The 16,184-nt window shown below is 56.1% G+C and overlaps 4 protein-coding genes across 4 annotated transcripts; 2 read left to right on the forward strand and 2 right to left on the reverse strand.

The window, feature by feature from the left end:
* Positions 1-256: 256 nt before the first annotated feature.
* Positions 257-1,240, forward strand: RHO25_006255 (uncharacterized protein; the record flags this gene model as incomplete). The annotated part of the gene is made up of 1 exon (XM_023597093.1): positions 257-1,240. One exon carries the CDS (start codon positions 257-259, stop codon positions 1,238-1,240), a length of 984 nt encoding a protein of 327 aa, XP_023452524.1.
* A 1,172-nt stretch (positions 1,241-2,412) lies between these two features.
* Positions 2,413-5,439, reverse strand: RHO25_006256 (uncharacterized protein; the record flags this gene model as incomplete). Its single annotated transcript, XM_023597094.2, has 4 exons — positions 2,413-3,997; positions 4,069-4,257; positions 4,771-5,023; positions 5,412-5,439. 4 exons carry the CDS (start codon positions 5,437-5,439, stop codon positions 2,413-2,415), a joined length of 2,055 nt encoding a protein of 684 aa, XP_023452531.2.
* A 5,631-nt stretch (positions 5,440-11,070) lies between these two features.
* RHO25_006257 (uncharacterized protein) lies at positions 11,071-14,816 on the reverse strand (the record flags this gene model as incomplete). The annotated part of the gene is made up of 2 exons (XM_023597095.2): positions 11,071-12,905; positions 13,133-14,816. The coding sequence occupies 2 exons, from the start codon at positions 14,814-14,816 to the stop codon at positions 11,071-11,073; spliced, it is 3,519 nt and encodes a 1,172-aa protein (XP_023452532.1).
* Positions 14,817-15,255: 439 nt separating this feature from the next.
* RHO25_006258 (uncharacterized protein) lies at positions 15,256-16,080 on the forward strand (the record flags this gene model as incomplete). Its single annotated transcript, XM_023597096.2, has 1 exon — positions 15,256-16,080. One exon carries the CDS (start codon positions 15,256-15,258, stop codon positions 16,078-16,080), a length of 825 nt encoding a protein of 274 aa, XP_023451712.1.
* Positions 16,081-16,184: the final 104 nt, after the last annotated feature.

Consider the following 16,184-nt stretch of genomic DNA (forward strand, 5'->3'; position numbering starts at 1 on the left):
GAGCATAATCATTGTTCTCCATAAGAACTAACATTGCACCATTGCAAGGTGCACAATTCGATGTTTGGAAGCTCTGCAACTGACAGTATATCCACGTCAACAAGCTCCATGCACTCCATCGCACATCACGACTCCAATGAGTCTTGACGTCAGTAAGTGTAAGTGGCCATTTGGTGGTTTACATACGCCTGTATCGAGATGGCAAGTACGTCCCAAAGATCAGACGCTTTCGTGATAGAAAATCAAAATCGCAATCATGTCACCACTCAGCAGCAACACATTCGAACCAAACAACGGCATCCCAGATCTCTCTGGCAAAGTCTACGTCGTCACCGGCGGAAGTGCAGGAATCGGCTTCGGCATCTGCGCTCATATCCTTCAACATAATCCCGCAGCTTTGTATATTCTTTCCAAAAAGGAAGAGCACTTGGAAGAAGCTCAAGAAGCTCTCAAGAAATATGGAGATGTCACCAAAGTCCACGCCGTGCAATGCGATCTTGAAGATCTCCAACAGACAAATGAAGTCGCAAACCGACTCCGCGAAGAACTCACAAGACTCGACGCACTGGTACTAAACGCAGGCCTAGGCGTCGGAAAATACGCCGAATCCAAAAACGGCCTGGACACACACATGCAAGTAAACGTCTTCGCCCAACACCACATCACCATGATCCTCCTCCCCCTCCTCCTCCAAACCCCAGACTCACGCCTAGTCCTCCAATCCTCCGACCTCCACCGCGGCGCAACCTCAGACACAAAATTTGAAAGTCTCACCGAAATCAACCAAGACATCGGTCCCATGCGCCTCTACAACCGCACAAAACTAGCCCAAATCCTGCTCGTCCGCGCAATGGTTCGTCGCAAAGAACGAGGCGCAGGCGAGCTGGGCTTAAAACCCGGATCAGCGCCATGGATCAACGCCACACACCCGGGAGCCGTGAAAACTGATCAGCAAGACCAAGCCGTAGAAGCATACGGGACTCTCGGGAAAATTGGAGTTAAAGCCGTGCGGCCATTCATGAAAGAGCCCGTGGACGAGGGTTGTAGGTCCGCGCTTTTTGCGGCTACGAGTGGAGATATTAGCAAAGAGGGGATTGACGGGAAATATATTGTTCCAGATCGTAAGGTTACAGCTGTTTCTTCGCAGGCGGAGAATGAGGAGCTGGGGGAGAATTTGTGGCGTTTGACTGCGGAGGTTTTGCAGCAGAAGCTCGGTAGTCTGCCGTATAGTATGTTGTAGTGTATGTACTGGGCTGGGGTGATGTGGGAGGAAGAACAGCATTCAGGTGCCGGTTTCCCGTGTAGCGGGAGGTAGTATGCAAATCGATAGCTCATAAATTGGGAAGAGTAGCAGTCCCCGCTTTCGATGCAGCATGTAACATCAGCAGCATACCTACGTAGAAATACCATCAGCGGCGGAAGCCAAGCTTGTGGAAATCGACCGTCTGGACCCTCTGAGCATCATGTGGGTGATGTGCATCTGATCAAAAGTGGAGTTGTCAGCGGGATCAGATAGTGAGATCAAAAAGTGGAGAAAGCTGTTTCCGTTGAGGTCTGAAGTTGAGGTAAGGGGCCTCCTGCATTTCAGTCAAGCACGCAAAAACGCTAGGGGCTGAAGAGAGAGAGCTAACTAATTCATCCAGCCGCCCCCAGTATACAATCAGGCCACCCTCTCGTCACGAATCTCGTTCAACATTAGCCGGTAATTCAGAGCCGCCACCAAGCAGGCAGCTCGTTGTTCCATCTGTTCCGCTGTGCTTGACTCGCATTTCATCTGATTCATCTCGCATCACTTCTTGCGCAATAATCTCTCACTAGCTCCTCTCTCTCGGTCTCGTTATCATTCTGTCATGCAATCCAGAACCATGCTCCATGCTCTATCCCTCAATAACACCCTGTTGTCTGTTGCTGTTGCTGTCGATATCCATCTCGAACCTCGTTACATCGTAGGAAAAGAAAAAAGAAAACCAAGTAGCCACATTATGTTCTGTGGCCATCATTTTGCGTCCTGTTCAACCATGCTTGCCGTATACGCCGTAGGACTCCTGTGCGAGCTTGCTTGGGCCCTTGAACCTCCTCTTGAAAACAACCCGTCGCTGAAACGCTCGACGCAATTTCTGAATAGTGATCGTGTTATCTCAGTCTCATGTCCCTGTCATTAAAAGATGCTTGAGGCTCCTCGCCAACAAGGGGTATTGTGAAGAAGTGAACTCAAGTCGCGCAAAAGAAGCAACAACGGGCACGGTGTCGCTGTGTTGAGCGACACATACCAAGTGCGTCCAGCGCCAGCACTATTTGACACAATTGGTGGGTTTGTGACGAACGCAGCACATGCGAACATAAGAAAAGAAGTGTCTTGCGTGGTCCGAAGCAGATGCACCAGAAGATAGTGCCAGTCATGTGATGCTTCCCTCAGGAGTATGCGGCGGCGAGCTGATCCGAGTAGTATCCACGACTTGACTCGACGCCCTGGAATCTTCCGATGCCGCCGACAGGCTGTGCCCAAGATGCTCCAGGTAAGGCATCGGACGACTCGTATTTGACTGCCCACTGTGAAGGCTCAGTGGAGTACCGGGCAGCGCTCTCAATCTTGGGCAGAGGAAGGCCTGGTTGTACGCCTTCGTATAGTGGACCCGGGTAGTAGCGGTAGCCTTCGTGGGTCTGAATGTCATTTCTCTCTGCGTCGGACATGACAGAATCGGCTTGATATTCGTTGTCAGCACCGCCATCGATGCTCGAGGCGCTGCTGGAATGTTCCGGCGACGCCTGATAACCATAAGCATACGAGCGGTAATTTGAGCCACTCAGGCCGCCGGCGTATGAAGTTGTCGACTGGCGGAATGCTCCTGTTGTCAGATTTCCAAAGGTAGAGGTACCTCCTGCACCATGCCCACTGCCGCCACTTGTGCTGCCACTGCGGCCATTTTGATGATGGCCTTCGTTTTGGTAGTGGCTAGGGCTGCGACCGCGAACTACGATCTTCTCACTGACGCGATGCGCAACCTTCACCCAGGTCGGATCGCTGGCTCCATCTGGCCGAACATCGGCGAAGAGCTCGACAATGAGATGGAAATACTGTTGTGATGCGCGGCGTTTCCCATTGTTTGCGGTGGCCTGCTTGAATTGAACTCGCTCGAATGTGTGCGTGATGTTCTGGCCTGGAAGTGGCAGATGTGTTGATCCGCCTGCGTAGCCGTACGACGTGGCGGTCAAGCTTGACGCTTGCGCGGGAGCCGATGCAGTGTCGGCTCCAGTACTTTGCAATGGCAAGAATGGACCAGTCACTTGACCCGTGGTATGGTAAGTGGACATACCATACACACCATGTGCCGTCACGCTATGGTCGTTCCGGTTCGCCGATGGGTGCGGAAGAACCTTGGTGACGTCGATCTTGTTCTTTGGCCCATTGTCGCGCTTCGGGGTGTGCTGAACTAACTCGATGGCCTTACCCCCGGAGCCATCTACGGCGGCAGACAGTCGCATACCCATGGCCTGGATGGCCTCGGTGTGCTTGTTATTCGTTCGTTTGAGGTGCATGCGGCCATTGTTGATGTTCGGGTGCAACTCGAAGCTACATTGTACGGAGAAGTAGTTCCGTCTGTAGCACGTCCACTTTGAGTCGACGTTGGAAAGGAAGAAGCCCTTTTCGACTTTGGCGTGGACCTCGGGTGTGACTGACTGGCCTTCGCAGGTCATCTCGGCATGTATCTCGAGCGTCGGCCACGGGAAGTTGCCGCACTCATGCTGTTGGCCGCCGTACGTCGGTGATGAGGCCATCGTACCAGGAGCATAGGCGGTGTTGGACAGTGACAGGCTGTTGAGTCCAAGACCGCTCCTGGGGGTGTCTGCGAAGGATGGGTAAGCAGGCGTGGAGCCGGGCGAGAGCTGCGATCGAGCTAGGTAAGGAGTCGAATGGGGGTAAGCGTCGCGGTCGGCTGCTGAGCTGGAGAAGGACGATCGGATCGGGTTGGCAGGCGGCGGCATACCAGTGCCAATACTGTCGAGACTGTCAACACCCGTGAGCTGTGGGCCGCGAGGGCACCGCGGGCGCGGACGCTGTGCACTCACTTTGGCAGTTCCCGCTTGCTGGCATACGAGGGGTGTTGCGCGAACGCCTGGGGATGTTGCACAGGGCCGGCGAAGGTGGGAATGCTGGTGGTGCAGTGAGGGTAGTTGGTGTAAGCGAGCGACGACGAGGCGGCGCTGGAGGGCGAGCTGATGGAGCTCGAGTCCGTGAAGGCGTTGGACGTCTGATAGCTGCAGATAAGCTTCGCGTTAGCCCGCGACGTCTCAGGACGGCGCACACACGCAGCAGCAGTGGGAGAGGGAGGGCAGAGCAGGGTGGGCAGGCAGGAGCTGAGGGGGCGCAGAGGGTGTGTAACGTGTCGCAGGTGACAGTCGGTGCCGGCGCGCACTCTGCAGCGGTGCAGCGCCTAGCCTCGCGTGACATCACCCGCCGTGTGATGGGAGGCGCAGGACGAGGCAGCCAGAGGCAGCGCAGAGGCAGAGGCAGCAGAGCACACCGGTTAATGCGCTGGACGCCCGCCCTGCCGGGTCGTCGTGCGACGCCGCTGCTGGTTGGCCGGCGCTGCAGCTGCTGGGAGACACATGTGTGTGTACCAAACCAGAGGTGCCGCGATGGGCGACATTCCCGGGGAGCGTCCAGCGCAAATCCGCATCGACTGATGATGCACCCAGGTTGCGTGGGCGAAGCGTGCCGGGATGCTCGCCTCATCCAGCGCCAATAATAGGAGAGCACGCTGCACTTACCTGCTGCTGCTCTCTGGCGCCACGCCGCGAGCCGGGTCGAAGCGAGCTCCAGCGCCGCCATTTGCGCCGGGGAATGCGAACGGGGCGGGCGTCTGGATGGAAGCGGAGCCGTGGCGGCGCAGGTGGTCGACAGCGCCGCTCGTCGTGTACGTGGAGTGTGCGTGGCCGGCGTATTGGTCGCTGTAGTCGTGTTCCGAAAGATGAGAATGATGATCGATCGGAACGGGAGGAATGTACTGCTGGAGCATGGGTCCTGCGTCGACACGTTAGCATGGCGTCTCCCGTTGCAGCGCCGCCACGGCCGACTCCTGCAGAGCGATAACAGCACTGCAGATATTGGATGCAGCGCTGCCGACCGTTGAGTGCGCCTCCGCACGTGAGATCGTTGCGCCGCCCAGCGTTGCACAACGCTGCTGCTGATGCCAGCTGTTTGCGTTCACACAGATGTTCTTCGACGCCGAACAAACGCCTGGGGCAGTTCGACGTCGTTGCACATCAGACGTAACGCAAACTGGGCTTGTGAGATGCCTGGTCGCTTTCTGCCAATCTGTGATGCATCGGCCCTGTGTGGACGAATGGCAATGGGGGTGGTGGGCTCGAGAATGTACGCTGCATGTGCTAGGATCCGCACCTTAGCTTACCTTGCTCCATCTTCATCACAGAGGTCATTGAGATGACCGAGTGTCGTTCTTCAGTGCCTGCGAATTTCGCCCTTGGATGGTCTACTCGTCGCGCTTGGCGCAGACCAGAACCAACGACGCTCTGCGTCGCAAGTCAATTTGTGATAGATGTCAAGACACCTAGACCGTTGCCCGCGTGCCGATGGAACGGAGCTGGCCAAAGCTTTCGAGGCAATGGGATCCGCTCTTCGGGCCGGCTGCAGCGTTTGAGCGCGATGACGAAACAATCGCTAACGCACGAATGAGGTGCGATATAGAGCAGGAACCGGTTGAGACTCTGCAGCGGCGCTCAGCGCAGGCTTGCGGGAAGCTGTACTCAAACTCGGTTTGAGTTCAGAACGGCGATGCCTAGGAGGTGTTTCTTTCGACGTCGGCTGATCTGTCTTTCCAACCTAGCAATTCGTTAGCAAGCTTTGCACTGTGCACGACGCTTGCGATAGTTTCAGGAGCGCAGGGTTCTCGTAGCGGTTTGCATCGTCGAAGCAGAGCAGCGCCAGGAGTATCAAAGTCCCCATATTGCGACATGCCGCAACGGGTAAGTGCTTGGACACGGCACACGCAATGCCTCGAAATTCGATCATGTTCTGTGCCAGGAACCTGCCCGTCGCTGTTGTGCCAGAAGGCATCGCAACGCCCTCTGCCGCTGAGGAGCATTTTGCTGGCGCAGAGAGTGTGTACTGTACTTACTGCAAAGCTTTATGTCAGCTGCCTCGCCGTCTGAGACAGCGTCCGACAAGAGACCAAGTCCTTCCTGGAGCTTTGTTCTGGCTGTCGTCGCACCGTGGTGCAAGACCTAGATTGGTGCTGATGGTTCCCCTTATGGCCCAATGGTGTGCGGCAGATGGCCAGGCTGTTGAACAGTGGGTCGTCGAACGAGTGCGAATGTGCCTGATGCCGATATATGTCGATGGTGGAAGGTGTCTGATGAGTCTGCAGGGTGGTGCGGTGGTTGTCAGAGAGATCTGAGTCCGGGCGTGTTCGTGTCACCCCAGTAGTATTACTCTGTGGCGGACAGCGGGTGAGGCTGTGGACAAAGAAGAAGTATTAGAGTGGCAGTGAGCCGGTAGCAAAGTTAAAGAGGCACAGGATCTCTGCGCCGGGTTTTGATATGACCCAGCAAGACAAGATGTTGTTTGGGAGGAAGCAGCAAGATCCGCGTCTACTTGCTAAGGATCGCCGGCCGTGGTGTCCTACTTCTAACAGGCGTCATGACCGACCTTGGCCGGCAGCAGAGACTGACTACCAAGTCTGGCTATCGTTACCAACTCGCTGGGTCGAGGTCAGCCTCAGAGTATTCATCGTATTGAGTAGCGCTCAGGCCACATTGCCGCCTCGCAGGTCGCAGTGGACAGCTGCATGGCTAGTCTGCTGTTCGAATGCGCCCTATTTCGATCCCCGAAGCCAGGAGGTGATGAGCCTGGCCCGTACGTGTGAATACAGCCCAGTCGTTGCGCTTCTCCTTGCACACTGCCACATCGCAATGCTGAGCGTACGTAGGCTCCACGAGGACAGCCGCGCACGAATGTTTGGCGCCAGCTCCCGCTTTGACTCAACACAGCAAACCAACGTCTGTACTGATTGCAAGATGCATCGCTCCGCTTAGGCCCGCTGTCTGCGCGATCCATCAAAGGAGCCCGCCCTCCACCTCCAGAACCCGGTGTGTATGATCGGCCCATGGACCATCTGGAGGATTGGCGCAGCGTTGACAACCACAACCACACGCTGAATGGACCTACCAGAGCAGCTGCCCTGGCAGTCTTCCGATCGGCCCGCGTCCCGGTGCACCGCATGCGACCTGCTGCTTGCTGCCACCAGACTAGCCGGCAGGTCCCAACAGTCGTCGGTCTGGTCAGCTAATCAGCGCAGAATATACCTGTCACAAAGACCACGGCTTCTGGGGCGCCTGCAGCGAGTCACGCGAATCGCTGACAGTTCAGCGTCCGCTCCTCACAGCAAGAACCCCCGTCATGTAATCTGGCGCTACAAGCCGCCACGCTTGCGCAATAGGTGCAGCGGGCACCGCGCCAGCAGTCCCATCTCAGGTCCAAGCGCTTCGGGGTCGGCGTTCTTTGTTCGAAATCATTGGAGCCGTCGTGATCCTGCTGATCCCTGTTTGACTGATGACCGTCGAGCGCGTCGCTGTTCACGCCGACGAGGAGTCCGCGATGTTCCTTCCCGTTTCAGGCCGGGCCCCCACTCATAGCGGGCTCTTCTGGCTGCAAGTGTATTGCGCAGTCCCGCCCGAGTGTGCCTTGCTTCGATCGTGAATCCATGTCAGCCATCATGCAGGCAGATGGAGAAGAGGCGAAGTGTGAGGTCGCTTCGCTAACCCAGCCAATCGCCTCCGCCCTAGCGCGTGCACGTGCCGCCAAGGCCTGCTCGTTGCAACCGCGAGAAACACAACCGCTGGCTGTCTGGCGCGTCCACACATGTTCACATTCCACAGCCAACACGACGATAAAGTTAGCTCGCCAGAGGGCCGCTTTAAGCTGTCTCGTCGACAATGCGGTCGAAATGGAAGCTCCGAAGATCATCCACCGAAGCTGAGAGCTGACCCGCGCAAAAACCATTGGATACCAGTCGACTCCTGCTAGTCCAAAGATATACCAGAACCCTCTACGCGCGTAGCAACCACAAAGGGAAGAGCGACTGCTGTGCCCGATGGGAGTCGATCATGTGCGGCCAGCGTTGCGCCATGCGTCGCCATCGCCACAATGAAGTAGACATGTCTCATTTGCTGTCTTCTAGAAGACGATTGGGACATTGCGGATGGCTGCAGTTCTCCGTTGGCAATCTCAGGCACCCTTTCACCGCCACTTGCTCCTCCACAGGACTCGACATCTTCTGATGCCATCGTGCCCGCACGTGACGGAAATGTGCCTGAGAAGCAAGACTTGCCGAACTTGGACGCCCACGTTGAAGCAAGTCGTCCTTTTTGTCTACCCCTGCCTGGACAAGTTGGTTCCCGACAGCATGCTGCACGCTGTGTCTGTAGATGCAGCCCGCAGTATGTTGAGCTCGGCAAGGACTCGATGACCCATGTCAGACCTGCAACTGATGCATGCCGCCTAGGAGCACTGACGTCTGTGGCCGCTCTTGGTCTAGGTGCTGAAACTTCGCAATGCTGATTAGAGGCATTGCTGTCGTTTCAGCCAGCGGTCGTCATCTGCCACTGCGGTCTCGCTGGTACTGGCCCCCTGCAGAAAACTACAGCGACCTCGTGCAATTCGAGATACCCGGATGGGCGCAGCTCGGACTTTGCATTGCTTCCCAACGCATGCCACTCGCCGCACTCAACCGCTGAACAAACAATACACGCGCTTTTTCTCACGTCAACATGCACTCCCCCACGGACCAAGGATCAATTTGTCAGGAGCTCACTACTGAGCCAATGCACCATGCTCACATGATACATGAATTGTAGCGACATACAGCAGCGCTCTTCAGCGCGATGATGTTGAATGCGCCTCCGGCCGGACATTGAACGCACTGTGGCGCTTGCACAAGCACGTCAATGATGCACGACATGACCAGGAGATCTGCATCGTCAGCGCTTCAAAGTTCAAATTCGCAGCGCAATGCACGTGCCGCCTACGTGTTGCTAAGGACTAGTCTCGCAACTGCAGAGAACCCATGGCCCGTGCATTGTCTTAGCAGAGTGGCGATGAACTGGTGGCCGACCTCAGGCTTAATGTGAGACTACAGGTGTTGACAGTCTCAAGCTCAGGACGGTACAAGGCGTGCGACAAGCTTGCTCAAGTGTTGTATGACCGTCTCTCCTCTGGACCAATTTCAAATCTCGTGCCCGGCAACCTGGATCTTCGATTGTCACAGCGTCGCAGTCGTGCTCACTCGCGCCCACCCCTCGGCGTAAGCTGTTCCTTGCAATTCGCATGATACACGGCTGGGCTGAGGGTAGCCTAGGGTGATCATCGTGGCGAACGCCAATAAATGGTCAGCTGGTCAATCGCATCCGCTCGCCCAACCTCCGTCGGAGATTTGTGAGCCAACCGCGAGACTGGCAAATCACCCTGATCCTGGCGCTCTTGCTGTTCACACTCGAGCATCTCGTTCTGGAGAGACGGACAATTGAAGATATTGCGCCCTGCTTGTGTGTTCCCTCCACTGCCTGAGAGCGCCGGACAAATGTACAGCCCAGATGCACATAGTGACGGAGTGCTCATGGTCTCTCACGTAGCTGGACAATTGGACTGTCCATCCGACTGCAGGCTTCGTCCAAAATGACGTTCATTTTGCAACATCATTCGTTGTGCTCCCTCCCCTCTTCCTGAGAGTGAGCCAGGCTACCAAAATATCGGGAACAAGTTCGTCAGGCCAGCAGTACGGGTCGGGCGAGCATCTCCACAGCCCAGAACATGCTACGCGAGTCATTCTAGCACGCAAACACGTCGCACAAGTGAGGAGCAAACAAGTACCACGCGATGAGCCCAGGCACCTCCAGATTCGAAGAGGGTGTACTGCGACCAGTCAAGCGTACCTACCAGGAAAGTTGACGTGCCGGTTGCACGCGCCTGCCTAGTCGTTCTTTTCTCCGCCCACGTTGACTTGAAACATGCGTGCAGAAGAGAACAACCAGCGCCTTGTGAAGCTGAAGTAGCGCGCCACGCTCGTGTTCACACATCTCTACCCATCGACATCAGTACGAGAGCTTGTGTCCCCTCTCCAAGGACATGGTAGGTACAAGGAGACTTAACAGTCTCTCAAATCTCCGTAGCCTGCTCGCTCTTTCCGATCCTCGAGAGCAGGCCATACCAAACATGAAAAGATCTTCGATCTCAGGAAGCGATCCATCATGACGACGCAGCGAACACAGCATAAGCGGGCAGTGCTAGTCCAATACTTGGGTCATCGCCTGTACCCAGCCTTCCTGATCGTTCCATCATCCAACACCCAGAATTCCTTCACGACTCCCAAAGACCAAGCCACTTTCAACCAGTAGCGGAAGTCACCAACGCTACCATCTCTGTAACAACTTGTGCTACCCACACGAATCCAGGGCTCCCATCGGGGATTACCTTGCGACAACATGTCCTACAGAGTACGAACTTCGACCATATTTGATGCGCCACAATCGCTACGTGCGTACCCACGATCGCTACGTACGTACCCAGAATCGCTACGTGCGTAACATGGACCAGGATCCTTCCGAGTCGACTCGCGAGAGGAGCTAAGTATGTGTTGGAGCGACCATGACTGACTCGGGACTGAAAGCTGTGCACATAATCTTGCTTCGCGGCGGTTTATGAGTAGACTCGCGTCATGTGCCATCTCGACCACGAGGAATGGGGACGGCGAGCAGGCTTGAGCAGGAAAGTGAAGGTTCCTTCATCGCCTGCATAGATCACTCTCCGTGCCAACAGTCGCTTTCCGTGAGAACATTGCTCTAATCTACGAGTCTAGAACAAACATAACTGCACAGAGGGAGGTCAGACAGGGGAACGTATGCGAGATGGTCAGAAGCGATGAACTCTCGCCATCCTTATATGCATTTCTATGCGCTTCACGTGTATGGACATAACAACCCCTTTTGCGCTACCCCCATACCTTCATAACATCTGCATTAAGCCACCACTCGTCTTCACATCACATCACGTCAGAATCACTGGCTAGTCTCCCACTCTACCCAGTCTCTCCCAACAACTCTCCAGACCTTGACCTCACCACTCCTCAAATCGCCAAGTCTGAACTTCTCACTTCGGACCTTTTGCTTCTCACGCCCCTGTTCCCAACCTCGAATGGCTCTCCGTGTGCCGTCCCACTCTTCCACAATCGCGACGTGCATACTCCCGTATTCTTGCTTATATTTGTGCTTCACTGCGCCATGCGTGCCCTCAAATCGAGTATTCCTTAGCGTCACAATGTCACCAGGTCGAATCTCGTCGAATTGCTGTGTTGAAGCATTTGCGAGGTTGGCGTATACCAGAGCGCCGTAGGCTCGATTGCCAACTGGCTGAAGGGCTTTGGGAATACTCTTGATAAGCTCAGCAGGGAGCGCAGCAGGAGAGCCGTTGCCAACTGAAGTATCCTTTTTCGCATGTCCCAGAGCGTTCACAGATTCCGAGATGTTGCGACCAAAGCGTTGCCAGTATGCTTCGAGCTGCTCCTGGCGGAGCTTCGCTGGAGGAGGGCGATGCTGCTGCTCAATTTGTGCATCCATAGGATTGCTGGCATCGAAGCGTACCGTGATGATGGTCTGACTGTAATCAATATAGAGAACGTAAATTTCTTTGGTGACCTCCTTGCGGCCGCCACGCTTCGAAGCAGTAGTCTCTTCGGATTCAGACAAGATGTCCACGCCTTGCCTGTTCTGCAATGACGGCGGTAAAGCTTGCGGCGCAGTCCACCATGTTGTCGACTCAGCCATATCAATGTCCTGGGCGATGTGGCCATTATCCATGGATGGTCTCGGCTGGTCCATTGATCTTCGTATTGCCACGTTCGATCTGTGTTGGTCAACAGACTCTCGTGGGGGTGCCCGGATGGGCGGTGGAGGCTGCGCTGCCGGAGGCGCAGGAGCAATGCGGGAGGGATCCTCGAAGGACCGCTTGGGCGGAGTTACAGAATACAATTCGTCTGCATCATCTGCAGAGCTCTCAGGCTCCGGTTGTCTCGGAGGAGGTGCGGGAGGTGCGGCCATGGGAATTGTGCTGGGAACCGGAGGAGGAGGTGGACCGCGAGTGCTATCATAGCGGAAAGGATCGTAATCATCATCACCAGGTACGGGATCACGAGGTGCTGCAGGAGGCACAGGCGGCGGCGCTCTGGGCGCGTCCATGGAAGGTCTTGTTGCGTGCGCAGGAGGAGGTGGAGGAACAGATCTTGGCGCAGTGCCGTGCGGTGGAGGCGGTGGAGATTGAATATCAGTGTTGTCGTCCAAGCTCGGTTCTCTCACGTGTGTACCAGCTTTTAAAGCGTCTTTGTGTTTGGCACTGGACGCGATGTCGGTGTCGTAATCTCCCTCATATTCGCTCTCTCGCTCATGATCTCCAGCTTGCAAGTCAGTGGTATGGCTTACAGCTTGTGGTGGAGGAGGCGGCGGAGCACGAGGCGATGTGATTGGACTTCCAGGAACTGGGGGCGGCGCTCTGCTTGCTCGCTTGTCGGAAGTCGCGGTTTGAGAGTCGACTGAGAAGTAAGAAGCGCGTCGACCTTCTGGCGATTTGGCAGTCTCAGATCCTGGGACCGGCGGCGGACTTCGTACCGACATATTGCGTGTAGGCACCCCGGGTGTCTCAGCGCCAGGTGTCGCAGCCGTCGATCCAAGATTGCGCACCGAGGCTTCGTCGTCTGATTCGGAGCCGGTGCCTGGAGACAGGGGATTGGCGTGTGGCGGCGGCGGCGGTGGCACGGGGCGCGATTCTATCGTCGAAGCGCGGCTGGGCTGAGAACCAGGCACTGGAGGTGGCGCTCCTCGTTCCTGTGGAGGACGAGACTCTGTGTACATGTCAGCGAACACTCAGATGGTGAAGAATAGGGGCGAGGATAGCTTCTGCTCGCTGATGCGTGCCACATACTACCTGCAGCCTGCTCAGTCGGCTCATCCATGACGTCTTCGGAGGAGAATGCGTCACGAAGGTGATGACCTGAGGGCTGACACGGCGTTTTGTTGCCACGACGACTTATGCGCATCGAGAAAATGCTCTTCCTTCGCTTCATCTTACCTGTGGGGATCGGCGGTGGAGGGCCGCGATCTTCGCCAGTGGATCTGCGCGGAGGAGGCACTGATTCATGTTCATCGTCACCATGAGCTGGGGTAAAGCGTTCGTCGTGCTGAGAAGTTGCGGACTCTGGGCTCTGCACTCGTTGTAGGCCAGGGACGGGGATCATTGGAACTCTTTGCTGTGGAGGTGGGGATGTAGGAGGTGCCTCATCACTTGGTTTCTTCTCCTTTCGTTTTTTGATGGGGGCCGCACCGGGTAATGGCATTGCTCCAAACATGCCTGGCATTCCCATACCCCCACTCATCTTGGCCATACGTTCTCTGATCTCCATGCGCTTCCGGGTCTCCTCGTCCATGGAGTCTTCGTCATCTTCGGCGTCTTCAGTAGTGTCGTTCTCTTCATTGGCGGCTGGGTCTCGTTTTGACACGGTGGGACTACGTTGCAGCGGGCGTGGCGCGCTTGTCTCATCGCTATCTTCTGGTCCGATTGTGCCTGCGTCATCTTCTGTAGTTTCACCTGCAGCAGACTGGTCTGCGTCATTTCCATCGCTCACAAGCTCCGAGTCAGGAGCTACAGGTCCAGGAGACAGTGGCTCTGAGGGCTTGCGTTGGGCAGATGGAACCCGCGGACGCTCGGCCGGTGCCTCAAGTGACTGTCTGGGATGTGGCGTGGTATCTTCGGACTCATCAGCGTCTGCGTCAGGTTCTGGCAATTGGCCATGCTCAGAAGACTCCGAAGCCTGTCTTGGCGCGGCTTTCTTCTCTTTCTTCTGACCACCATCTGCCCTCCGTTGTGCCTGCTCAAGCTGCTGTTGCTGCAGCAAGGCAATCCGCTCCTTCAGTGTTTGAGGTTTTGGTACGTCTTCGGCATCATCCTGTTGTTCGCCAGACGCATCCACTGAGAAGCCTGCCGCCTCAGCAGCAGCCTGGTCTTCTTCACGTCTCCTTTTGATCTCAGGATCTTCCTCGCGAATGTAGGGCTTGTGAACAGGCTCAGCCTTGACTGGTGGTGGCACGTAGGAATTTGCCATAGGAGGTGGTGCGACGAACGGCTTCTTTATAAAAGTGTTGGCACCAGATCTAGGTCCTCCAGGGACCATGGGCGCGATGGGAGCAGCTGCTGGAGCATTGAAGGCAGCAATTCGGTCCCGGAAGGCATTGGATTTCGCGGCAATCGGAGGAGGCGGCTTCTTCGCAGCAGGAGCTGCTGGTTCTGCCGGAGTAGGCTTCGGTGCTGCTGGGGGCTCACTCGGCAGGGTAGGTGATTTGACGTTGGCGGGGGGCGAGCGGACTTCCTCCCGTGGAGGCAACGCTGGCGTCGTGTCAACTGGTGGAAGAGGGGGCTTGGTTACTGCTGGTACAGCAGGGACATCGCGGGCATCCTCAATTGGGTCTGAAGCTGGTGTATCCTCTACAGGCTCGGGCACTGGTTCAGGTACTGGCTCCTGCTTGGGGCGGGCAGGTCGCGTAGGACGACTAGGCACCGGAGGCTCATACTTTTCCACGAACTCGCGCGGAAATATACCAGACTTGCTCTCGCCACTTGCATCGGTGTACTTGCCCTCCAGCCAGTTCGCATCAATCTCCTCCGTGACATCAATAATCTGGCCACCGTCGAAGCCCAGATCGTCTTCCTCTTTCGCCTCGAACTCGTACAGAGCTTTGACTTTAAACCAGGACGCCATGGTAGACGTCCACAGGCCGGCGGTGCAGCGGCGGTGGTGTGCTCGTGGAAGGCGGGGTGGTGTTGGTGGGCGGTGGTGCTGCGGATCGTTGACGCGGCCTGCTCAAGGCAGCTGCTGATGAAACAGATCCGATGCGCTGTCGTCGAGACTGATCCGCCGCCGTCCGGCCAGATCAGATGCCAAGTTGCTCGCCGGCGCCGTGTATGCTCCTCCAAAGCAATGCTTGCGGTATGGCCAAACAGAGACAGCAGCAAGAAGGCAGCTGCAGTCGAATGGTCCGAAGTGGGTCAACAATCTTGTGGCATGGGAGAGCACGGTCATTACGTCGCTCAGAGTTTAATACCGCCCACCGAGGTTTAGCCGGCCATCGCATACAACTGCGATTTAATTGCGATCTTCCGCACAACCTTCTTGCTGCCACACACGTCGGATTATCGACATGGCCGCCAAGACACCGGTCAAGTCTATCCTCAAGCAGTCGTCGAAGCAGCGTGCTCCAGCTTTGACCGCCGAAGAGAGGGAGAAGGCGGAGAAGGACCGCAAGAACCTGAAGATAGCGCTTCACCACGCGTATAGAATTCAAGCGCAAAAGGATATCGAGGCGCAGATCCTGGACTCGATTACTGCTCTCATCGATTACCCAGCATCACCCAGTTTCACGTCTCGCGAGGCCCTCAGCTTCATACAGCTGGTCAAGCCGTTCCAGCCCTCAGACTATGACAGTCTCATTGAAGAAAGGACCATAGACCACAAATGCGGATATGCGCTGTGCCAGAACTCACCTCGCTCCCAAACGATGGGTAAGGCGTCGGAGTGGAAGCTGAAGAAAGGTATGGGTGATTATTGTTCTACCGACTGTGCCAAAAAGAGCCTTTACGTGAAAGCGCAGCTCAGCGAAGTGCCTGCCTGGGAGCGCGAGCGGAGCCAGCAGCCAGACATCATGCTACACGAAGACGATCGACCACCGGAGGAAGACACTGCTACTAGGCGAGCGAATCGCGCAGCTCGCGTGAACGAGTGGCGCGAGAAGGTCGCGAATGAGGACGAACTTGCCGCTGAGCGTGGCGAGCAGAGTGGCGGTTTCAGGCCAAAGCAGGTCATGACTGATGATGTCGTGGAGAAGAAAATCAGCTCGAACATGCCGAGAGCTCCAGATGCAGATGTGGAAGTGTTCTTGACTGCTGGAACGATCGAAGGTTTTGCACCGAAGAAGATCGGCAAAGACATCTTCAAGCCGAACCTCAGCGATGACGAAGACGATTGAAGTTCGAGTCACTCGCGCTGCCAAGTATCAAATGGTATCATCAAGTCCGCGACCTCCTGGTATTCGAAGTCGAGTGGGACCTAGCAGCTTCGCGGCCCCCAGTC

The sequence above is a fragment of the Cercospora beticola genome, chromosome 4 (assembly GCF_033473495.1).
Source record: "Cercospora beticola chromosome 4, complete sequence".
Lineage (NCBI taxonomy): Eukaryota > Fungi > Ascomycota > Dothideomycetes > Mycosphaerellales > Mycosphaerellaceae > Cercospora > Cercospora beticola.